General features: G+C 36.1%; 1 protein-coding gene across 4 annotated transcripts in view; it reads left to right on the top strand.

The window, feature by feature from the left end:
- The window catches only part of STAU2 (staufen double-stranded RNA binding protein 2), a 313767-nt gene that overhangs the window by 154596 nt on the left and 132684 nt on the right, over positions 1–26487 (top strand). For all 4 annotated transcript variants that reach the window (XM_040625538.1, XM_040625537.1, XM_008710800.2 and 1 more), the window contains one exon: positions 7956–8016. In XM_040625538.1, the coding sequence (XP_040481472.1) occupies positions 7956–8016 (61 nt within the window). The remainder of the gene's footprint in view (positions 1–7955; positions 8017–26487) is intronic.

The raw sequence follows: 26487 nt of genomic DNA, 5'->3' as shown, positions 1-26487 counted from the left end.
GTACAATGGTGAACAGAAGTGGTTGATTGTTGAATAGGAAAGCAGATATCCTTACCTCGCTCCCCATCTTAAAAGGAAAGTCATTCAGTCTTTAACCATTATACCGTAATGATTGTAGGTGTTTTTTTTTTATAGATAACTCTATATCAGATTGATATTTCCTTGTATTCCTGCTTTATTAAGAGATTGGGTTTTTTTACTTAATTATCAGTGCATTTTGAATTTTGCCAAATGCTTTCTCTGCATCTGTTGATATGTCATATAATTTTTCTGTTTAGTTTGTTGTAATGGTGAATTTCACTGATGGATTTTAAAAATTTATGATATATATAAATAACAAAAAGTTACCATTTTAACCATTTCTGGGTGAATATTTCAGTGTCATTAACTACATTCACAGTGTTGTGCAGCCATCACTGCTATCTGCTTCCAGAATGTTTTCATCATCCCAAATAGTAACTGTACACCATTAAACACTAACTCCTCATTCTTCCCTCTACTCAGCCACTGGTAATCACTGTTCTACTTTCTCTCTGAATTTGCCTTTTCTAGGAAGCTTCTGTAAGTGGAATCATACAATATTTGTCCTTTTTTGTTGGGCTTATTTCATCTAGCATGTTTTCAGGGTTCATTCATGTTGTAGCATTTATAAGAATTTCATTCCGTTTAAAGCCTGAATAAATATTCCATTGTGTGGATATATCATGTTTTGTTTATCCATTCATCTGTTGATGGACATTTGGGTTATTTTCAACTTCTGGCTATTGTGAGTAATGCTGCTATGAACAATTGTGTACCAGTATCTATTTTAAGTCCCTACTTTCAGTGTTTGGAGTGTATACTTAGAAGTGGAATTGTTCAATCATATGGTAATTCTAAATTTTATATTTTGAGGAATTGCCAAATTCTTTTCTGTAGTGGCTGTACTATTTTATATTCCCACCAGCAATGTACAAGGGTTCCAATTTCTCCACATCCTTGCTAACACTTGGGGAGGGGTGTATGTGTGTGTAGGTGTTTGTTTTTGTTTTGTCTTGTTTTTTTTAAATAATAGCCATCCTAATGGCTGTCAGGTGGCATTGATTGCTTTTTGAATCTTGAACTAAGCTTGCCTGACTGATCAACCCCAGTTGATCATGATGTATTGGCTATATTTTTTATGTATTTCTGGAATAGATTTGCTAGTATTTTTCAACGATTTTTATGGCTGCATGTGTAAGAGATACTGATTTGTATTTTTTGTTGTTGTAATACTGTTGTCTGGTTGTCGCATCAGCATCAGTGTAATGATCCTCATATAGTAAGTTTGGAATCTTGGAAGAGTTTGGTAATCTTTCTTCCTTAATTTTTGGGTGGAATTTACCAGTAGAGCCATCTGGGGAAGATTTTCTCTTGTGGGAGGGTTTTAACTATAAGTTGAGTTTTAAAAAATAGATATAGGGCTCCTCAGGTATCTACTTCTGCTTGAGGGAACTTTCGCAGTTTGAATCTTTCAAGGAATTTCTCCATTTCTTCTAAGTGGTTGAATTTATTGATGTAGAATTGTTTACAACATTCTCCTCTTATCCTTCTAATAGCTACGGCATCTGTAGTGATAACTCCCTCTCTCATTCCTGCTGTTGGTAATTTGTCTTCTTTTTCTCCTGATCAGTCTGACTAGGAGTTTATTAATTTTTTTATCCATTCGAAACAACCAGGTTTTTTGTTTCATTGATTTTCTGTATTATTCTACTTTCCATTTTATTGATTTCTGCTCTTTATTTTATCCTTCCTTCACTGGCTTTGAATTTAATTTTCTATTCTTTTTTTCTAGTTTTGTAAACTATAAGCCAAGACTATGGATCTGAGAACTTTCTTCTTTTCTGATGTAATATTTGATGCTATATACTTCTCTTTAAGCACTGGTTTAGCTCTCTCCTACAGATTTTGACAAGTTGAGTTTTTATTTTCATTTAGTTCAAGGAAGGTTCTAATTTTCTTTTTGACTTCTTTCAAGTCTGTATTCGTTCTGATATTCTGTCTGCTGCTTTTATTGTTAGTGTCTCCAGTATGCCTATAGTATCAGGCACCCCCTGGGGAACTTGGAATGTATCCCCTGTGGATAAGGGGTGCTACTGTATTTTGAAAGATCTTGTTCCATTGTCTTTTGACTTATGTAGTTTTTGATGAGACATCTACTATAATTCTTACCTGCTCTTTCCTCTTCATGTATTTTTTTTCCCTTCGAAGGCTGTCAGAATTTTCCTTTTTCATTAGTTCTCAGCAGGTTGACTATGATATGTCTAAATATGATTTTTTTTCTTTTTTCCTTTATCCTTCTGCCCTATTCCCTGTCCTTCTTCTTTCCTTCCTCCCATCTCCTCCTTTTCTTCCTTTTCTTCCTTTCATCCCCTTTTTGTATTTTTCCTGCTTAGTGGTCTCTGAACATGGTATCTGTGTTTTGTTATAATTTGGCTACTTTGTCAGATTCTCAGCTATTATTTTTTTCAAATATTTCTTATTCTTTGTTTCCTCTCTTCTATGGAGTCTCCAGTTACACATTTGTTAGACCATTGGTATTGTTTTGTAGCTCCAGTATTTTTTGTTCCTTTTAATTTTTTACTTTTTTCCCCCTGTGCCTCAGTTTGAGTAATTTCTATTCATTTATCTGCCATTTTAGTGATTATTTCTTCATCTGTATCCACTTGTTAATAATGACATCAGCATCAATTTTCATCAGTGACTCTCCCCCAAGGTTTCCACTTGCTTTTGTTCTATGGTTTGTTTCTCTGCTTAGATTTCCTGTATGTTTATACATGTTGTCTGTCATTACATTACATATATTACATACATTTAATCTTCTAACCTGCTAATCATAGGTATCGTAAAATTTCTTTCTTGTAATTCTGATCTCTGGGTCATCTCTGGGTCCCGTTCTGTTGACTTCTTTATCCTTTGACAATGGGTAAGTCTTGCAGTTTTGAGTGTCTCATAATTTTTGAATAAATGTTAGACATTGTATATTGCGAAATCATGGAGGCTGAGTTAACAGTATTTATGTTGAGAGGCATGTCTCTTCTGTCAGACTGTTAGTGTGGAGCGTGGCATCAATCTTGGCAGCAGTTGAGCTCATTTTGAGTTTTGTTGTTGCTATCATCACTGCTGGCTTCAGATTCCTTCAACAGTGGTATGCTATTATCTATGCTTTGTGTCGGGTGAGGTTTGGGGACGATTTTCCCCTCAGTGTTTCTGCTCTGCCCTCAGGTTTCAGCAGTCCCTCCTTCACTGTGCCAGGGGGTGAGGTGTATCTGTACGCTCTGTAGTCAGCTGTTCTGCTTATTACTTGATCATCAAGTATGGTGGGTGTGAGGACATAGTTCTTGATTTTCTTGCCCAGACTCATTCTCAAGCAGACTGTGTGCCTGGATCTCAGAGGTGGGTTTTTATCAATGTTTCTGCCTCCTTCCCCATGGTAGCCAAACTTTACTTTGAATCTGTGGGTGCTTCCTGCCTCCTTATCAGCATTTTTAGACCTCTGCTTTATATTGGTGCAGGGCCTTGCTTTCAGGAGTGTTTTCTACCCCTTTTTTTCAGGGGTAGGTAGCTTTTGCTTCTACTGCTTTTCCAGGAACAGTGAGTCTTTGTCTAAACCTCTAGGGCAACAGAATCTTTTGTCTCTACCCCAGAGACAGTTGGGATTTGTTTCTCCCCTTTCTCTAGTGGCTTGAGCTTTTTGCTTTGTATGAGAAAAAAGTCAAGAGAAGTGTGTTAAAGTTCCATGCTTTCCTCTCAGTGGCAGACATTCACCAGCTGCATACCTGCTCCACTAAGAGAGGCTCTCTCTAATTTTCAGTTGTACCTCTGGTTGATTGTCCTCCTGAGTACTCAGGAGAGGCCCATGGAAAAGAGCTTTTGCCTGAGATCCTAGTTTTTCTAAACTGTTGTGTTAGCTCACACTCAGTCTCTTAGAATTTATTGGCATTTTTAAAAAGATTTTATTTATTTATTTATTTGAGAGAGAGAGAGAGAGGGCATGAGTTGAGGGAAGAGGGAGAGGGAGAAGTGGACTCCCCACTGAGCAGGGAGCCCAATGCAGGGCTCAGTCCCAGGACCCTGAGATCATGACCTGAGCTGAAGGCAGACTCTTAACTAACTGAGCCACCCAGGTGCCCCATAGAATTTATTGGCATTTTATCTACTTACTTCTCACTTGCATTTATAGCATTCATCTCTTCCTTCTTTGCTCTGCCAGTGTTGAAACACTTTGAGCCCTGCATCTCCTCAGAGGGGTTTGTCACTCTAGAATTCATTTCTCTTGTTTGTTTTACAATCTCAGATCTCTGATGGATTCAAGAGAAGTTAATGATTTTTTTACATTCTGTTGTGCTTTCTCATTGATACATTTCTACATTCTAAGAAAAAGTGGAACATTCTTTCCACCCCTTTAAAATACACTGTTTTTACATCTTGATTTTCTTTTCCATTCATATGTTGAGGTTTCACTTATATTGTAGAGTTTATTCTACATCAAGACATAACTGGTCGGGCACCTGGGTGGCTCAGTCGGTTGGACATCTGCCTTCGGCTCAGATCATGATCCCAGGGTCCTGGGATTGAGCCCCACATTGGGCTCCCTGCTCAGTGGAGAGCCTGCTTCTCCCTCTGCACCTCCTCCCTGCTTGTGCTCACTTTCTCTCTCTCTCAAATAAATAAATAAAATCTTAAAAAAAAAAGACAAAACTGGCATGTGCTTCATTCTTTTTTTATATTTGATTATCATATTGGTCAAAGTAATACTGATACGTATAAAACGTCAAGATTTATTCAAGATTAATGGTATAAGTGCTCAAGATTTATGATAAAGAACCATGCTATTGGTTTATGATAAAATGCCCTGCTACTGGCCGTTTCTGCTTCCTTTTTCCAGAGGCAACCACTTGCCACATGCTTCAGCTGTTTATTCTATTATTTTTCTGTTGTTGGTCACTCATATTGCTATTTCTACATTTTTCATTTTTAGATATTATCTGAGCTATGAAAAATGAAGACTTGACTCTCATATACATACTCCATGTGTATGCTTCTCTACATCTTTGTAACTTATCCCCAAACTCTCTTAAATGTAAATACATCATGTAATTTTTTAGTTCCTTTTTAAAATCTTTCTTGGAGCTCTTTATTCTTCTCTTCTAATTTGGATTGATTAATAGGTCTGCTGAGCTAGTATTTTGGGTTCTTCTCTTAACCATTATTTTGAAAATTTCTTTTGTCTCTCTCCATCGAGTTGCCTGTTTTCCGGGTGGTTTCCTTGTTCTTGATTTACTTCCCTGTTTACATGGAGCACATACTTTAGTAGCTTGCATGTAGAAGATACTTGGGGAGCAAATATTTTCTGAGATCTTGTAGGTCTGAAGTATCTTCGTATTTCCCATCTACTTAATTGATAGTCTTTCTGAGATCTAATTCTAAATTTGAAATAATATTTTCACAGATTTTTTTAAGGCATTCCACCAATGTTTTCTGCCTCCTAAGGCCACTTTTGAAACTCCAAAGCCTTCTGATTCTTCAGCCTATAAATGAAACTTTTATGTTTTTGCCCTCTTGATGCTTTTCTGACTTTTTCTTTTCCTAGGAGTTTTGAAATTCATGGATGATTGGCTTGATGTGTGTATTCTTTGGTAAATTGTGTTGGGCATTTGGATTTCAATCTAGAAATTCATACACTTTAAAAGTGGGAAATTTCTTATATTATTCCTTTGATAATTTCTTTCCCTCCATTTTTGCTATTGTTTCTTTCTAGGATACCTGCTGGTTTTACGGATGGTCTTCTGTGCCAGCCTGCCTGCCTCCCTTCCTTTCTTCTTCGCTTTCTTCCTTCTTCCTTACTTCTCTACTCTTGTTCTGTTTTCTAGATTTCTTTAACTGTGTCTTCCAGTCCTTCTTTGAAATTACTTACATTGGCAATTGTATTTTTTATTTCCCAGAGCTCTTCCTCATTCTCAGAATATTCCTTTTTATAGCCTCTTATTCTTGTTTAGTGGGTATAATATTTCTTCTGTGGCTCTGAGTACTTTAAAAAATGTTAATCTTTTTTGAAAGTTTTATTCTGTTCCCTTTGTTGTCTTTGCCATTCCTTGTGGTCAGAAACCTGGCTGTTTATTGTCTTCTGAGTCCAAAATGGGGAAGGGCACTGGGTGTCTTATCTTCCAGGATAAGTTTAGACTCCCATCTCCTCATTTGCACTGTGGCCTATCTGTCCCACTTACAGCTGTGCCCGGTGTTCAGAGTCTATCTGTTTTAGCCTTTCCTAAGAGGATACCTCTTAGGAAATCTGTCTTTTTGGGGTCAAAGAGGTGAGCTAGAGATTTCATAGCACTTTGAAAGACTTCCAGATAATCTTTCTGTTTTTAGGCCCTTCCAGGATTCATCTGTAGAGGTACCGAGTGTGCTGATTCCTGAGGCTTTTTGGGGTCCTGGGGACACAAATCAGTTTACTTTTTTGTAAGGTCTTTGTTGGCTTCTCATTCTTCAGACTGGGTCTGCTAGGTCAGTTACAACTTGTTTATCTGCTTTTCTGATTCCAGACTTTGATAGGCTTATCTCTTCTGCTGTTGAGTCCTTTCGTATTCTGTTTGGGGGTAGGTGGGCAGAAGAGAGGGGAAAAAGAGTTATGGATTATTGGATTATCAATTTAGAGATGTTGGTGGGGCGAGAGAGATTATTCCTTCTGTTCACTCTGTCATGTTTAAGCAGAAGTCTTACAAAAGCAGTTTTGTTAGTGTCGAGGTAGAAATCAGAGAGTTTTGGGATTCAGTTGAATGTGAAAAATTAGACAAAGGGCATATAATCTAATAAACTAACCTCGGTTATAAGTAGAATGAAAGGAGGAATGAAATGCTAAATTTATTACGAACTTCAGCTGATCCCTCACTTGCCTGAGAATCTGCATTCTTCTAACCTGCCTGCTCTTCTCTTCCCTAATGTGACTGACTTATTCCTTTCTCCACTTTCCTCAAACTTTTACCTCCCTCAGCAGCTTTCCTCTCATTCTGTGATCTCAGCTTCACAGAGAATGTATATGTGGGGTCTCCCCAGGTCTTCCATGGACACCCATCTGCATTTACGAGTGTTTATTCCTCCTCTGTCCTTTCACATTGGTACACTATTTGCTAGGATTGCATTTTGTGTTTATATCTGGAGTTTATTTATCCATTTCAGCTTTGACATCTGATAATGTAAATATAAAATGCTGATTATAATAGGAAGTACGACTTCCCCCCCCCAGAGTACTTTATATCGATAATACCAGCTCCACACAAAGACAGCATAACCAGTTAAAGTCACTTATTAGTTTGACCAAAATACATACTACTTCAAAATACTTTGGTTTCTCTGAATGTATTTTTATAAGAAACAGATCAAATCATCTGACAAAAGTCAGGATATTACAAGTTATACTTAAAGTTTGGGCTTAGTTTTCAATTTTTTGCATATATCATTAGCAATATTTCATGACCCTTGTCATAGAACTTTACAGAACAGACACAGTAATATTTCTGTTGTTAACTTGACCTCAGAAGCCATAAAGCTCTTTGAGTCACTTTAGCACTTGTGATGATTATTACTGTTTACTGTTTGAATAAGAATTGTTTACTTTTTAACCATTTAGATAGAGCTTATGTTGTATATAATACATGTATTGAATATGGGGCTATGTTGATTACTTAAATTGTGAATTTAGATGAACAGATAAAAGCAGAAGGAGACATAAGAATAGATTTGCATGTGGAAAAGGAAGAAATGATACTGTTCATATTAGTTACTTTTATATCCATGGTCCTGGGGTCAGAGAGGGATTGAAAATAAGCAGAATAATCACGTGAGAGTCCTTTGCCTTTGCTTAATTGATTAGTTAACTTTTTTCTTTTTGAATAAATCTGTTTCTCTGGATTTAAACAATTGACTTAATCTTTCAGACAGGGGAAAACAAAGGATGGAGTGGTCCAAAGGCTGGGTTTCCTGAACCAACAAATAACAGTAAGTTTTCACTTTCATGTTGGCTACACTTGGTGTTCGTCAGTGGTTCAGAGATTAGACTGGCACTGGATATTTATTGGATCTATTTGGGCTTGAGATATTGTGGGGAGACAAGGAAGTCATGGTGTTTGCTTTCCTGAGGCCGATGGAAGACACAAGCACTCATATTCTTAGCATGGTTTAGTCATTGCAAACAGAGTACCATTTACTCCATGTGGTGAGGATCTAATTTTTTAGAGCTGTTTTTATTGCAACATTCTTATAATATAAAAGAATCAAGAAAGTAAAGCAATTATCTGTAAGCCCATTATACTCTAAAATCACCTGTTTCAAGATGAAATCAGAGGGGGAGACAAACCGTAAGAGACTCTTAATCATAGGAAACAAACTGAGGGCTGCTGGAGGAGAAGAAGGTGGGAAATGGGGTAACTGGGTGATGGACGTTAAGGAGGACACGTGATGTGATGAGCAGTGGGTGTTACATAAGACTGATGAATCACTGAACTCTGTCTCTGAAACTAATGATATACTATATGTTAATTAATTGAATTTAAATAAAAAAATAAAATCAACTGTTTAACATTTCAGGTTTTTTTAGGTACACATACATATTTATATAATTATAATATAGATGAAAGTTTGTACTGTGTTGTTTTCATTTAACACAGTAATAAGCATTTTTCACATTGTGCTGAGTTGTTAGAATTTTTAATATTTTATTAAAGTCACTAATTGAAATATGAGAAATGTGAGCAGTTTTATTCCAAATATAGTGTTATCAGACACTTGAAAATCCCTTCAGTTTATTTCTTTTCTCAAAGGTACACTGTCGAACTGTTATGCATTGGAAGCACGGGCTTCTTTCTTTAACTTCCTTCCACCTCTCCTAAAAAGCATCTGTTTTCCCTGATGGGACCATTTTACTGTAAATCAGTAAAACAAAATAGCCAGTCAGTGAAGACCCTATGAAATGAAGTCCTCAGTGAAGCCAAATTTATCTCATTTCTAACTCCATTTCTCTTCCTTATAACCCCTGGAAGCTGAGCTGAAGGATGTAAATGATCGTAATGAAGAGTATTCTTTGATAGTAACAGCTTGTCTCCTGATGTATAATGAAATCAGTAACAAACTTTAGTCAGAGCATGCTTATGAGAATTGAATTCTTGGATCATCAAAACTAGCTTCTTGAAAAGAATATTTCAGTGACGTAATGGTATTCATGAGTTACTTTCTGGGAATAATTTAAATAATTTACTAGGACTCTGAGCCTTTGGTCTAAATATATAAGAATGATGAATGTGATAGGCTTAGCACATAGCCCCCCAAAAGGATGGAATCAGGTCAGGATTCTCAGAGAGTTTATGTTTAATTCCTTTGATTTTTGAATATATAGGTTTATAATTCCTTGGTAAGGGAATATAAAAAGCATTAAATTGATTTTAGTTTTTTGTAAAATACTTAGCATGGTACCTGTTTCCTAGTAAGTATGTAATAAATGTTAGATTTTCTTCCATGACTTCTCCCTCCCTTTTTAAATAAAAATTATATAATTCTATGTAGGCTTATAAAAAATTCCATTCTTACACTTGTATTTTTTTTAAAGATTTATTTATTTGAGCAGAGAGAGAGCAGGGGGGAGGGGCAGAGGGAGTGAGAATTTCAAGCAGACTCCCCACTGAGCGTGGAGCCTGACATGGGGTTCCATCTCACGACCCTGAGATCAGACCTGAGCTGAGACCAAGAGTCGACTCCCAACTGACAATGCCACCCAGGTGCCCCTCCATTCTTAACACTTTTAATCTGTCAGATGTTTTTTAATGTACCAAGTGACCAATGTGTATGTAGTTTATATCTGAATAGTTAACTTCAGACACTAGATAATTTTTCAAAGAATATAAACTTTATGCTTTTGGATATGGAAGTCAGATAGTTGTAACATGAAATCACATTATAGATAACCTGCAAACTCTCATTTAACAGCGATATTTTACCTCTTAGCTTTGATTTTTTTTTTTTTTTATTTGCTAAGGGGCTTTGGAACTTATTTGCGAGTAGGGGAAGAGATAGAACAAAGAGGCCAGTGAGTTTCAGTGATCAGAAATGTGTTAAGAATGCATGAAAGATTTGCTTTAGGCATAATGTTAGAAGGGATAAAGCTATTTGGAGCCAGCTTGAAGTTTAACCAAACCATTAACACTTTAGAACTTCCTTCAGTGTCAAGTAGTTCAAATTGAGAATTTGAAAGAAGGATACAATCCCTCAGCCCTTCCAAACTGTGAGAGGTGAGAAAGCCGATGCCTGGGTTCTTCGCTCTGAACGCTGAGCGGTCTCCGCCTCAGGTTACCAAAGAGGATAACAACAGCCTTGCTCTGAAATGTAACCGTTCTACTCCCTGATGGCTAGTTTCCTCTAGTGACGCCCTAGTGTCCTCTGGAGCCAACTCGTAGCTACTTAAATACAACATTAGCAAAAAGTTAGTTTCTTAGTAATTGATCATTCAGGCGAGAATCCATTCCCTGAAAATTAAATTTGTATATTATTGTAACATTTATGTTAAATTCTTTTCTACTTAATTCCTTAAGTTTGAAATTCTGCCCTAAGCGGTTTCTGTCCCCTGAAGAATACCTGTGTTAAGAGTTTTGCAGGCAAAGATTAGAGTAGGCATCTCTTGGGATGGCGCATGTGGGGAAAGACAAGAATTTGAGGTTGCAAGTAAGTGCTGGCTGCCTCACTGGCCTATTTTCTGACCTTGAGCAACTCATTTCACGTCTTATATTCAGTGTGCTCTGTTAAGAGTTAGGCATACCAGTCTATCCCATTCCCCCAGGGATAGACTGGTGATGGGTAGTAAGGAGGGCACGTATTGCATGGTGCACTGGGTGTTATACACAACTAATGAATCATCGAACTTTACATCAGAAACCAGGGATGTACTGTATGGTGACTAACATAATATAATAAAAAGCATTAAAATAAAAAAAAAAAGAGTTAGACATACCAGTTTATAATGCTGAGTATCTTTAATAATCTAGCATTTGTAAAATGATTAACCATCCTTGAATAACATCCGAAAAGGTAACATACTACTTTGTAAAAAGCAGAATGTTATCATAAAGTGACTCTCTACATTATTTTCTTTATTAAACTCTATATTACTTTACAAATTATAGTTAGCTAACCATTATTTGGATAAATATTATGAAATTAACTTGGAACCATAGTGTACAAAAATTAAAAGCAGGGAATGCAGAATTGGAAAGGAGAAAGAAAATTTTAACCTGGCATAGCTAGCACCTAGCTCTAAGTAGACAAAAAAGTTAATGTACACGTGCATTTAATTTTTGAAGTGGAAGATATTTTTTTAAAGATTACAACTAAAAAATGGTTTAAATGGTTTTGCAAGTGATTGTGATTGCATAGCCTGGCTCCTGGCTTGATTGCCTGCAGATCTAAAATATGGACCTAATTTTTGCATGCTTCTCAAGCTTTCTTGTACATTCATGCAGCAAAAGGTAGACTGACTGTTCTAAGTGTGTTTTTACCTTTTGAATCACTGTCATAGTCATGTTGAAGTACAAGAACACATAACTCTGTGATGTGAAGTTTGTGTTAAATTTAGCATGGGGCAATTTTATGCTTGGCATACACATAAAAAGCTAGATTTTTACAGATGAATGACTAACAAGTTTTTTTTTAAAGATCATGCATTTTAAAGATCTACTGACGGCTCATGGAAAACTTTGTAAAATATTTAGATACAGTCCAGTTGATAATATCTTTTATTTTGTATTCACATTCCATGTTTCTTATTAATAGAGGGTTTTACTTAAAAACAGGTTCATTGTTTCTTAAAGGTGAACTCTAGCTTAATTCAAAATTGGACTAAGCTCAAAGGTATTCGCTGGTATGTGCTGAATCCACCCACTAAAAGATTATTTGGAGGCATTTTTCACATAAATATTTTTCCGTTAACCTTTTAAAAAGTTTTATTTAGCCCCTGTGAAATATGCTGGCTCTTCTAGGTTCATTAGAGATGACCCAGGACAAATACTTTTGGGATGGGATAGAATTCTTATTGACCTTTTCAGTATCGTAGTTGACTTGCCAATATTTTTGTCACTCTCCTGTCATATCCATATATTGTTAAACTCTATACATCCTGAAACCAGAAGGCCAAACCGTGCCAATGACATGACTTAAGGTAGATTGTAGGCTTGTTTCCCACATGCTGTGTGCCATATGTAGAACCTCTGCTTTTTCGTGTGGGTGTGGATGAGGGTTGTACTTTTAATTTTAAGATAACAGATTAATAGATTCTTTAAGTGTTTTGGGAGAGTTACCTGAACAATTTACTTTTGTGCTTCCCGTAACAAAGCCACTTTGTAATGAGGCGATTAAGTTAGTTGGATTTAAATATTAAACTAAGTGAGCAAGTTAATTATTTATTTAGACATAAATACTATGTTGGACATCTAAGAGTGTAGCTGACTTGTAGCTATCTACTTTTAAAAGATTGTTAGGTTATTTGTGCCCTGGCTGATTGTCTTTGGATGAAGTCCTATCCCATAAATAGAGGGCTGTTTTAACTGAAGCATGTGGGGGCAACAAGACCTAAACATCCTCATTGCCTGTGCTCTTGCACCTGCTGAGACTGCAGGGGGAAATGCTGGTCCTCCCCTGAGTAAGGGAAGGAAGAGTCAAATGTTCCAGAATGATTCTCTCCTCTTTTTACATTGGTGGCTGTGTTGGACTTGCTGGAGTGGTGAGAAGCCTTTTTATTATTTGGACTGGGATTCTTTTGTCTTGCTCGTCTAATCTGGGGAGATGAGAAGCAGCATTAAGCTTGCTCCTGTTGTAGTGATACAACTTGAATTTGTAGTTAAAGGCCCATCCATGTATGGAAAAGAATCTGAAACTAGAATGTAAGTCCTTAATCAGATTAACACAGATAGTATATTTTTCTGACACATTCTCAGGAAAGATTGAATTTAAATTTTCATGAATTTAAAAACTTGTTTGACTCATATTTTTAGATAAAAAAAGATTCAGATACATCGTTTTTTAAAAAGGAAGCCATATGAGCAATTTAAAGATGCATTTATTGATTGCAGTATGAGAGTATTTTTTAAGTGTAAGAGCAGAGGGTGAAAGCATGAAGAAAAAAAGAGATGGATGTAAATACATAAAAACTAAAAGCAAATTCATGAAGCAGCCTAAGAAAATAAAAAGACAAATGATAAACAGCATAAGTTGTAGCATATATAGCAACAGGATAAATAAACACAAAGGACACAAATAGGCTAATAATAATAAATTAAAAGGTAAACATCCCAATAGAGAAATGGCCAAAGGACTTAAGGAGACATTTTAAAAGAACACATTAAATCATGAAAAATTGCTCAGTAATCACGAAAGTGCAGATTAAAATAAATGTTAAATACTTTCTGATCCATAAAAATTGGCAAGGGTTTAAGAATAATAAATCCTGGGGTGCCTGGGTGACGCAGTCGTTAAACATCTGCCTTCGGCTCAGGGTGTGATCCCAGCATTCTGGGATCGAGCCCCACATCAGGTTCCTCCGCTAGGAGCCTGCTTCTTCCTCTCCCACTCCCCCTGCTTGTGTTCCCTCTCTCGCTGGCTGTCTCTGTCAACTAAATAAATAAAATGTTAAAAAAAAAGAATAATAAATCCAAATGTTCAGGCAACAGGCACTCAGATACTGCTGGTAGGATTGTGAATTAGCATGGACTTTCTGAAGCAATAAGAATCCAAAGCTGAGGCACATTTCTTTCTAAAGCTTAACTAAAAGATAAGGAAAAATACAGAAATTTTTTTCCATAATAAACATATACTGGTTTTACAACCAGAAAAAAAGTGTGTGTGTATATGTGTGTATATATATATATATTTAAAATTTTATTTATTTGTCAGAGCACAAGTGGGGGGAGCAGCAGGCACAGGGAGAAGCAGCCTCCCTGTGAGTGAGGAGCCTGATGTGGGACTCTCCCAGGACCGTGGGATCATGACCTGAGCCAAAGGCAGCTGCTTAACTGACTGAGCCACCCAGGTGCCCACCCCAAAGAAGTATATTTAAAACACTCATGGGGCTGGGGTGCCTGGGTGGCTCAGATGTTTGGGCATTTGCCTTCAGCTCAGGTCGTGATCTCCAGGCCCTGGAATCGAGCCCCACGTTGGACTTCCAGTTCAGCGGGGAGTCTACTTCTCCCTTTCTGTCTGCCTTTCCCCCTGCTTGTGCTCTCTCTCTCTCTCTCTCTCTCTCTAGAATGAATAAAAAAAAATCTTCAAACAAAAAAACATTCACAGGGCTCCTGGGTGGCTCAGTTGGCTAAGCATTTGACTTTGGCTGGGGTCATGATCTCAGGGTCTTGGGATGGAGCCTGTGCTCAGTGGGGAGTCTGCTTGAGGATTCTCTCTCTCCCTCTCTGTCCCCTCCTCAAATAAATGAATGGATCTTTAAAAACACAACAGAACAAAACTAGTCACAAACTTTGGCCCGAATTGTACAGTCTGGCTGAATTTACACATGCAGTGTATATTAAAGAGCTAGGGCAGCAGTTATCTATATACTGAAATCGACTTGGAGAAACTTTTATGACTTTTAAAATTTTTAATATTTGTTTATTTATTTTTAAAGAAAGAGAGCGGTGGGGAGGGGCAGAGGGAGAGAGAGAATCTCAAGCAGACTCTGTCCAGTGTGGGGCCCAACCCTGGGCTTGATCTCATGACTCTGAGATCATGACCTGAGACGAAATTGAGTTGGACAGTTAACCGACTCAGCCCAGGTGTCTCTCTCTCTTTTTTTTTTTTTTTTAAAGAAGAAGAGAATATGTATAGTTTTCTAAAGTCTGAGTGAAATTTTAATTTTAGATATTTGTTCTGGAAATCTGAAGTATGTGCTCTTCTCAGAGCTCTTTGGGGATCTAAAGATATCTAAAACTATCATTTTCGTACTGGAAGAGGGCATATAATGCCACATAGGTGAAAGTCTCCCAGAGAGTGAAAGTTGAAGTATTAATATAGTTACTACTTAATTGATTTTCTCTGTTGTAAAAGAAACTCTACAATAAGCAGAAGGAGAAAATCAGGTAAATGCTCATAATTACTTATTCATCAGCTTGTCTGGAAAGATGGAGTTTTATAAATCCAGTGCAGTGTATTACAATTTGCCAAGAAATGTTAAACTTGTGTGTTATCATCTTTAAAGAAAATATACAACTTGACACATAAAGTATTTAACACATTAAAATTATGAAGACGATAATACAATAAACATTTGTAAACCCACCACTCAATTTAAGAATCAGAACATTACCAATATCCTCACATCCACATTTTCCTCTTTTGTATCCCTTGGCCTCCCATGCCTCTCCACAACAGAGGTGACCACTCTGTCTGGATTTTATATGCAGTCCCTTTACCCTTTATTCCATAGTTTCACCAAATAAGTATGAATCCTTAATAATATTATTTGTTTAGTTTCACTGCTTTTTTTCTTTTTAACTTTAGGAAAATGGCATTTCTTTCTAAATCTTCCTTAGAAAGAAAATTACTGTTTTCTAAAGCTTTTTCCTTCCACTTATTATAATTTGAGATTAATTTATTACATTATAGTATTTCATCCATTATGTGTGTTGATCCACATTTGAGTTATTTTCAGGATTTTATTATTATAAACATATAGCTATGAACATTTTTGAGCCTTTCTACTGGTGCACGTGTCTAAGAGTTTTGGGGAACACACCTGGCAGTGGAATTTATATATTATAATGCATATGTACATTCAGATTTACAGAAACACTGGTTGCTCTGCAGTGGGAGAGCCTGAGAGCCCCTCAGAGTATCTAGTTCTCCATGCTGCTAGAAATAGACATTTAAAAAATCTTTTACCCTTGATTTCATTTTTGGTGATGAATTTAGTTGAAGTTTAGTTCCAATTCAACTATATCATTTAATCTTCTTTTTCTTTTTTTTTTAGTTTTTTCAATTGATAAAAATAAATAATGCAAAAAAAGTGAAAAATCTCCCCCACTTTTGTTCTCACTCGCAGAATTTTTACCCTGTTTCCCAAGCAAGTTAACTTATGTTTGGTTAGTTTCTCTTGTACTGTTCCAGAATCTTTTTATACATACACAAGCAAATTCAGGTATATATTATTATATCCCCTAGCATTCCAGACACACTGTTGTACAATTTTCTCTTCTCACTTAACAAAATGTGCTGAAGAGCCTTTCGTATTGATATGCTTAGGACTTTATTATTATTTAACCAGTTTCTAACTGATGGGCGTTTAGATTGTTTACATTATTTTTCTATTATAAATTATCCTGCTGTGTAAAACCTCATACATATATCATTTTACATGTATGTTAGTATATTTGTTGGGCAAATTCCTACAAGTGGAATTACTAAGTCAACGAATATGAACACGTATAATTTTGATAGTGTAGCCCGGTTATACTCAGTAGAGATTTAAAAATTTACATTCCTACCAGCGGTATATGAGATTTCCTGTTTCCCTAGAGCTTTAGAAACACAGTGTGCTGTCAAACTTCTGGATCTGTGCCAATCTGATAGTTGAAATATGGTATTCAGTGTAGTTTTACTTTCCATTTCTCCTATTGTTAATGAAATTACTTAGATTAACTATATTTTTATGTGTTTATGAGCCATTTCTATACTTTTTATGTCAGTGACGTAGTTATAACTAGTGCTCATTTTAAAGTTAGATTGTTGGTCTTTTATTCTTTCTATTTGATAAGAGAGTGTGTGTATATATGCCTTTATAATATGACTTGCCAGTATTTTTCAAGTTCTGTTTATGGTGAAATCTTTTGAAGTTTGGTTTTCTTTTTAGTATATTTGCATGGTCTTTCTTTTATAATCCATATAGCACTTGTAACCTTAACGTAGTTAATAATGCCTTCCCCACTGTGAAACTGTAAAAAAATTCTCTTACATTATCTTCTGTAACTTATTTATAGTTTCAATTTTTTTTTTTTGTCTTTAAATCTGTGATCCATCTGGGAATATACTGCAAGTATGGCTTCAACTTTAATCCCCACAGCATTGAAACTTTACTGTTGTCATATACTAAGATTCTGTATTTGGTTTTCTTCTGGACTGTCTATTCCCTTCTCTTCATCTGACTATTCATGCACCAGTTTTAATCATTGTGTCTTTATTGTGTTTTTACATGAATCAGTTGAAAGCTCTGTTTATTTAAAACAAATATGAAGGGAGAAGTGCTCGGTCCATGATCTTTTAGCACATACTACATGGAGTACATGTAATTAAAAGATAAAAATCCCCTTGACATGAGAAAAGGAGTAATGGTAGTCAGAACATTGACTAATCAAACACTAAAGGAAGCAACAGGCAACTGTATGCTTGAGGGCTGTTAGGTTTAAGATTCAGTAAAGCATTGGTGACAGTCTCCCTAAAACTTCTGCATATAACGGACATAGCATCTATTCTTCCATTTATTCAGAAAGTGTCTATTGACAGCATTGTACTATTTATGGTATTATTGGTGATTGCAATAAAAGTTTTAAAAGTTGAAACTGCTTCTTGGAAAGCTAATCAATGTAAAAGATAAACATGGTTCACCACCTCTCCCCAAGGGACAAGGAGGAAAACTTAAAAAATAAGTGTAATCTGGGAGAAAAAAATAATTGTTTTGATTTAAAAAGTAAATCATGAGAGCACAGTGGCTGACATTGTGGTTTCATTGGAACAAATGAAAAATATACAGTGTTTTTACTTTTATCCCCACTGTACTGATTGTGTTAGATGTCATGTAGACCTGTGCTTCTCAGCGTGGTGTTGCTCTACTCAGTGTAATAATAGGTGTCATTATTGGCATTTCAGCAACCTAATAGAAATATTGCATTCATTCTTAGTAGATTTATTGCTTTGTGTTAGAAATATATCTCTGAATTCCTATCTCAAGTTGTTCTGAATCTCAGATTGGCAGTCTTTGGTAGAAGAAACCAGAAGATGATTTATTATTCCTAAATAAATACAATCTGTCTGAAAGGCAGATCCTTGAGATATGGTTTGCATAGAAGAAAAACAATACAAGCAGTCCAAAGTGTGAAAAGTTTGGAGAATGTCCAACCTCTCATTTTACAAACAGGATAATTGAGGCTTGGGTGGTTTATTAATTTGCTTGAGGGACAGTTAAGTTAGGTGGAGGTAGTAAAGACTTGAACTTGTGTCTTTTGATTCTGAGGTCCACCTTTGCCACTACACAACATACTTATTTCCGTATATATTACTTGCTGATAGTTAAGAAAAACTGAGTAATGCTTTTTCTAAGATATTCCACTAAAATTAAGTTTGCGTTTTCTTGAAAGAATATTTTGTATATCAGAATCTTTTTTAAAAAACATTTAGGATGTTTCATAACATGGAAGATGTCCAAACTATTGTTTCAGATACCAGTTTGATATTTGGGTGGATCATGTAAAAACACTAAAATGGCTGAGAAAGCATGTGAAATGTTTATTTTAACAATGGAACAGACATCTGCATTACATGATTTTTCTTAAGACAAAAAACTTTAGTAATAGTCCATTTTTAAAAACACTCAACAGGCTTTTTGGGTGATGTTATTCAAGTGTATTGTTTTATTCCAAGCTTTCTGGTTTGTGTTAAGATGATTCATAGGCTTTTAGAGCTGAAAGAGATTTTCAAGTTCCTCTAGTCTAATTCATTTTACAGATCAAGAAAGCAAGGTAAAGAGGCTAACTGCTGCTGCAATTCAAACTCAGATAGGGAGGCTTCAGTCTAGTACACTTACTACCATACTACTGTCTTGTCGTTGTTAACTTTGTGCTAATACAGAATGTCAGACTTTTTAAAAATTTGCTGTTTTTTAAAAAAGACTTTTTAAAGCAGCTTTAGTTTTTATGACAAAATTGAGAAGAAGTACAGAGATTTCCCATATATCCTCCATCCCCACACATGCACAGCCTTCCCCGTTGTCACTGTCACTCACCAAAATGGTTCATTTGTCACAAAGGATGAACCTACATTGACACATCATAATCACTCAAAGTCCGTAGTTTACTGTAGGGTTCATTCATTGTGTTGTACATTTTATAGGTTTGGACAGATGTCTGATGGTATATATCCATCATTATAATATCATACAGAATATTTTCACTGCCCTAAAAGTCCTCTATGCTCTGCCTGTTCATCTCTTCCTCTTTCCCCCAACACAGACAACCACTGATCTTTTTACCGTCTATAGTTTTTCCTTTTCCAGAGTATCATCAGTTGGAGTCATAGATACATATTCTTTTAAGATTGACTTCTTTCACATACGAATAAGCATTTAAGATTCTTCCATGTCTTTTCATGACTTAATAGGTCATTTTTTAAATTTTTTTAAGATTTTAAAAATTTATTTGACAGAGATACAGTGAGAGAGGGAACACAAGCAGGGGGAGTGGGAGTGGGAGAGGGAGAAGCAGGCTTCCCTCTGAGTAGGGAGTCCTATGTGGGGCTTGATCCCAGGACCCTGGGAACATGACCTGAGCCTAAGGCAGGGTCTTAACGACTGAGCCACCCAGGTGCCCCAGATAGGTCATTTCTTTGTATTGCTGAATAGTATTCCGTTGTCTGGCTGTATCAGAGTTTTTTATCCATTCACCTTCTGAGGGACATCTTGGTTGCTTTTATGAGTAATTATGAGTAAAGCTGCTGTGAACATCTATGTGCAGGTTTTTGTGTGGACATAGTTTTTAACTCCTTTGAATAAATACCAAGAAGCACAATTGCTGGATTGTGTGGTAAGAGTACTATCTTCCAGGGTGGCTGTACCATTTTGCATTTGCACCAGTAATGAATGGGAGTTCCTGTAACTCCATGTCCATATCAGCTTTTAGCAGTAGTGTCAGTATTCTGGATTTTGGCCATTCTAATAGGTGTGTAGTGGTATCTCATTTTTTATTTTTATTTGTATTTCCTCTGATGTGGGGCATCTTTTTACATGGTTATTTGCCATATATATTTTTTATTCTTTTTTTTTTCATCTGTGTATCTTCTTTGGTGAGGTGTCTGTTAGCGTCTTTGGCCCATTTTTAATTGGGTTGTTTGTTATCTTATTGTTGAGTTTTTAGAGTTCTTTGTATATTTTGGATAATAGTCCTTCATCAGATGTATACTTTGCAAATACTTTCTCCCAGTCTGTGACTTGTCATATGATTCTCTTACTGTTGTCTTTTTTTTTTTAGAGCAGAAGTTTTTAATTTTAATGAAGTCTAGCTTATCAATTGTTTTTTCATGGATCTTGTCTTAACATTTTATAACTACAAAAGCATTACCATACCCAAGGTCATATAGATTTTCTCCTATATTATCTTCTGGAAGTTTATTAATTTTTCATTTTACATTTGAGTCTGCTGCTTTTGTGAAAGGTATATGTATCTAGATTAATTTTTGTATGCATGGATATCCAGTTGTTCCAACACTATTTGACAGTTGAAGAGATTGTCTTTGCTCCACTGTACAACCTTTGTTTCTTTGTCAAAAATGAATTGACTTTACTTATGGGGTTGTATTTTTGGGCTCTCTGTTTTCTTTCTTTGATCTGTTTGTTTTTTTGCCGATATCACATTATCTTGATCACTGTAGCTCTATAGTGAGTCTTGAAATTGGGTAGCGTCAGTCCTCCAATTTTGTTCTTCACCTTCAGTATTGTGTTGGCTGTTCTGGGGCTCTTGCCTCTCCATACAAATTTTAGAATCAGTTTGTCAGCATTCATAAGTAACTTGTTGGGATTTTGATTGTGATAGCATTGAATCTACATGTCAAGTTAGGAAAAACTCACATACTGACAGTATTGAGTCTTCCAATCCATGAACATGGAATATCTCTCCATTTGTTTAGTTCTCTTTGATTTTGTTCATCTGAGTTTTATAGCTTTCTTCATATAAATGTTGTACATATTTTATTAAAGTTATACCTAAGAATTTCATTTTTTGGGTGCTAATGTAAATGGTATTGTTTTTAATTTCAAATTCCACTTGTTCACTATTGGAATATGGGATGTTTACTTTTTTTATCTTATTTAAATTTAATTGGTTAACATATAGTGTGTCATTAATTTCAGATGTAGAGTTCAGTTATTCATCAGTTGCCTATAACACCCAGTGCTCATCACATCATATGCCCTCAAATGCCCATCACCCATTTACCCCATCCCCCCACCCACCTCCCATTTACTATTTTTAAATTAAATTTTATCATTTTTTAATTGTGACTAAAAGCATGTTATACATGAGATCTGCCCTTTCAACAAATTTTTAAATGCACAGTATAGTATTGTTAACTGTAGGCATAATGTCGTAGAGCAAATCTCTAGAACTTTTTCATCGTGCATGACTGAAGCTTTGTATTCATTAAACAGCAACTCCCCATTTTCCCTTCTTTCCAGTGCTTGGCAGTGACCATTCTACTTTCTGTTTTCTGTAAGTTTGGCTACTTTAGATACCTCATATATGTGGGATCATGTAGTATTTGCCCTTCTGTGTCTGGCTTATGTCACTTAGCATAATGTTCTCAAGGTTCATGTATGTTATTACATATGACAGGATTTCCTTCTTTTTTATGGCTAAATTATATATATATATATATATATATATGTATATATATATATGCACACACACACCATTCTTTATCCATTCATCCATTGATGGACATTAGATTATTTCTACTTCTTTGCTGTTGTGAATAAAGCCGCAGTGAACATTAGAGTGCAAAGTCTCTTTGAGATCTTGTTTTCAGTTCTTTTGGATAAATACCCAGAAGTGGTGCTTCTGTTTCATGTGGTAGTTCTTTTTATAATTTTTTGAGGTATCTCCATACTGTTTTCCATAATGGCTGCACTATTTTACATTCCCACTAACAGTGTACAAGAGTTCAGATTTCTCCCTCATCAATATTTGCCCCCCCTTTTTTTTTAAGTAATGGCCATCCTACCAGGTGTGAGATGATATTTCATTAACATTTTGGTTAGCATTTCTTTGATCATTAGTGATGTCAAGCATCTTTTCATATACCTCTTAACCATTCATATGTCTTCTTTGGAAAAATGTCTATTCAAGTTCTTTCTTTGCACATTTTAAAAACCAGATTATTAATCTTTTTGTTGTTGAGTTGTAGGAGTTCTTTATATATTTTGAGTATTTTACCCCTTAAAGATACATGGTTTGCAGATATTTTCTCCCATCCCTTAAGCTGCCTTTTCACTCTGTTGATGGTTTCCTTTTCTGTACAGAAGATTTTTAGTTTGATATAGTCCCAGTTGGTCTATTTTTGCATTTTTTGCCTCTGCTTTTGGTATCATATCTAGAAATCATTGCCTAGACCGATGTTATGAAACTACCCTTCATTTTCTTCTGGGGGTTTTATGTTTAAATCTTTAATCCACTTGGAGTTGATTTTTTGTGTGTGTATGGTGTAAAATAAGAGTCCAGTTTCATTCCTTTGGTTGTGGATATCCAGTTTGCCCAACACCATTTGTTGAAGATGCTGTCTTTTCCCCATGGTGTAGTTTTGATACCATTGTCAAAGATCACTTGACGATATGTGTGTGGATTTATTTCTGGGCTTTCTGTTGTGTTCCATTGGTCTATTTTTATGCCAGCACCCAGTGTTTTGATTACTTTAGCTTTGTAATGTTTCAGAATCAGTAAGTGTGGTGCCTTCAGCTTGATTCTTCTTTCTCTAGATTGATTTGCCTATCTTGTAGTTCCATATGAATTTTAGGATTTTTTTTTTCTGTAAAAAATGCCAGTGGTATTTAGGTAAGGATTGCATCAAATCTGTAGATTGTTTCAGCAGTATGGACATTTTAATAATATTAAATTTCATAATCCACGAGCATAGGTTCTCTTTTCAATTATTTGTGTCTTCTTTAATCCTTTTAGCAGTGTTTTATAATTAACAGTGTACAAATTTTCACCTCCTTGGTTAAGAGAATTTCTAAGTATTGTATTTTTTGATGCTATTGTAAATGGATTTTTTTCCTAGTATCTTTTTCAGATAGCTCGTATAGAAATGCAGCTGATTTTTGTGTGTTGACTGTATGTCCTGCTACTTTGCTGTGTTTATGTATTAGTTCTAACAGTTTGTTTGCGGAATCTCTTGTGTTTTCTGCATGTGAGATCATATAATCTGTGGACAGACATAATTTTACTTCTTTGTTTACAGTTTGAATGCTTTCTATTTCTTTTTCTTGCCCAGTTCCTCTGGTTAGAACTTCCGGTACTTATTGAATAGATGTGTCAAAAATGAGGATCCTTGTCTTGTTCCTATTCTTAGATGAAAAGCTGGACTATATTCGTGAAGTCTTTTTCTCTTGCAGTATGAAACCTCTGATGTCCCCTCTCAGAGGAAGGAGTCTTCAACATGTACAAGGTCAAATGGAATGACAGTGAATTTAGTAGGGTTCTGTTTTGTTCTCTGTCTGATCTCTGTTAAGTTTTCTGCATTTGTTGATTTAACACTCAGCTGCTGGATTCCACTAATTGCTGGCTATAGCCCTATTGTTTTCTTGGGGCATAAATTGCAGCCATTCCGATCCAATTAAGTTTGGATCCCTTTTCAGAATAGTTTCTGAGGCCAGTATTTCAGGTTTTGACCCCAAGAACACTATTCTTGGCTGTCTCTTTCCCTGGTTCTTTCTGGGAAACTGACACAGGTTTGCAGTGTAGCTTCCTGCTGTTTTCACGAAGTTAGCAGACTCCTGTGAATTGCTAACCACCAAAATCTCCAGTGTTTTCAAGAGTGCCCTTAGGCTTAAACTTCCCCACAATCCATTTCAAATAAAGTCATTTCCTTTGGGAGAGCTTACAGCTCTGTTCTTATGGACTACCTCATCCCCTGGGCATAATTTCTGAGTCAGTGCTCTGGAGTGGGAATGGGGACAGTGGTCACTTCTCTGAGAGTGAGACCCCTGCTTTATGACCAGAGTGTTGGGCAGGGGAGGTAAGCTCTGTTGCTCTTGGCTTGCCTTTCCTGACATGAACCTCCCTCCTCTGAGCAAGCTGAGGAGAGGGGTGTCAGTTCCCAAGTTTTTTCAGCCTGCTGTGCTTGTGTAGAGCCTTCACTGTATGAGTGGTAGCTGGATGGAAGAAGAGGTTGCCCAACTTCATGGCTGTATATATGAGGAATAGGTTTTGCAGCTTGGAGCTGGGGGAAATGAGCTATTTTAGTAGTCTTCCCTTTCTGGTGAAATGCCATATTTCTTGACAGGAGATTGAGGAGAAAGAGAGCCCCCATCAACGTCTTCTTAGCTGCTTATGGGGAAGGAAATGAGTGATGGCTCAAGTGCCATTGATTCTTGTTCTTACTGAGATTTGTTAGATTTTCTTGATTAATGACTCAGTGTAATGACTTCTGATGCAAAACCTGGAGTTAGGCTAAATGTCACGGGTTAAGGGCATGGTCTCTACAAGACTGACCTCACTTCAGATACCAGCTGCTATTGGAGGGTTTCTAGGGCCAATCCCACTTCTGACCAACTGTTCGTAAGTTCAAGGCTTCTCATAACTCTTTAGATTTGATAATTCACTAGAATGATTTACAGAATCCAGGAAGGTCCTATACCTAAGATTACAATATTGGTGTAGCAAAAAGGATACAAATCAGAACCAGCCAAGAGACGTATAGGGTGAGATCTGGGAGGCTCCCAAACACAAAGCTTCTGGTGTCCTTTTCCCAGGAAGTCAGGATGCATCATCCTCCCTACACATGATGTGTAATATGCACAGAGTATTGCCAACCAGGAGGGCTCCCTCAAGTTTCTAGAGTTGCCCAGAATTTTTATGAGTTTTCATTTTATAGGCATAACTGATTAAATCATTCATTGGCCATGAAGTTGATACCAGTCTCCAACTCTCTTCCTCTTTTCAGAAATTGGGCTGATATCATTTGATTCAAAGCTCCAACCATCTAATCACATAGTTGGTCTTTCTGCATGGCCATCACCCATCTTGAATCATTTTGTTAGCATAAACTCTGATGTGGTCCAGTGGGTCCCCCATGAATAACAAAGACACTCCTATCACTCAGGAAATTCCAGAGATTTAGAGGCTACCTCCTAAGAACTGGGGACAGTCCAGCCAAATTTTTTATTACATGGGAAAATGTCTTATTTGCTGTATGCACTTAGAACAATGTCCAGAAACTTAAAAAAGTTTTTTAAAATTAATACTCTTCAGTTATGGTTGTTTGATAGGTGTGGGTTAATAGATCTCCTCATGTCATCTTTTGGAAATAGAATGCCCTACTCTTTTTTGATTAATATTTATAAGATATACCTTTTTTCCTTTTCCTTTTAACTTGCCTATATTATAATACTTGAAGTTTCTTTTAGACAGCATGTAATTGGGTCATATTTTTAATCTACTCTGTCAATCTCCTTATAATTCATATATTTAGGTCATTTATATTTAATGTAATTATTGGTATGTTAGGGTTTCAGTCTGCCATTTTATTTTTCCTATTTGTTCTTTTTTGTTGTTGTTTTCTTTTTTTCTTGCCTCCTATGGGTTACTTGATCACTCTTTGGAATTCCAGTTTGATTAGACTGTTTTTGAGTGTATCTCATATAGCTTTCTTAGTGGTTACCTTAGGTACTATATATATAAAACTTATCATAATGTCAGTTTACTGATATTGTTATTTTACACTTTAGAATAAAATATAGAAATCTTACCTCCCTTTTTATCCATTTACCTTTCTTGTTCATAATTGTCTTAAGTGTTTCCTCTATATACATACATACGTACGTACATACGTACATTTATTTATTTGGTAGGCTCCACATCCAACGTGGGGCTTGAACTCATGGCTCTGGCATTGAGAGTCACATGCTCTACTGTCTGAGCCAGCCAGGCACCCAACCAAGCACCCCTCCTCTATATACATTTAGACTGACATCAGATAGAAGTATAATTTTTGCTTTGTCTGGAAAACATAATTCAAAAATCAACACAAGAAGAGAAATTCTAGTATTTTTACCCATATTATTGCTTAGAAGATGTTTCTTCTTCCTTCTTTGTGTTCTGTGGTTCCTTCTCTTTTTGTTTCTTTTCTACTAGAGGATTTGGTGTAGCCATTCTTTTAGCATGAGTTTACTGATGAAAATTGTCTTAGTTTTCCTGTATCTGAGGATGTTTCATTATCCCCTTGATTCCTAAAGTATATTTTTGCCGGTTATGGAATTCTGGGTCAATAGTACTTCCACTCCCCTCCCCCTCAGCACTTGATAAATATTGTGCTATTTCCTTTTGGCACCCATGGTTTGGGATGAGATTCCACTGTCATTTGAATTGTTTTTCTCAGGTTAGGTTTTGCTTTTTTCTGACTGCTTTCAAGATTATTTTTCTTTGTCTTTAGTTTTTGGAAGCTTAATTATGATGTGTTTTTTGTGGATTT

The sequence above is a fragment of the Ursus maritimus genome, unplaced genomic scaffold (genome assembly GCF_017311325.1).
Source record: "Ursus maritimus isolate PB19 unplaced genomic scaffold, ASM1731132v1 scaffold_9, whole genome shotgun sequence".
In the NCBI taxonomy this organism is placed as follows: domain Eukaryota; kingdom Metazoa; phylum Chordata; class Mammalia; order Carnivora; family Ursidae; genus Ursus; species Ursus maritimus.
Note: the sequence above shows the minus strand (reverse complement) of the source record. Positions and strands in the feature narration are given on the sequence as shown.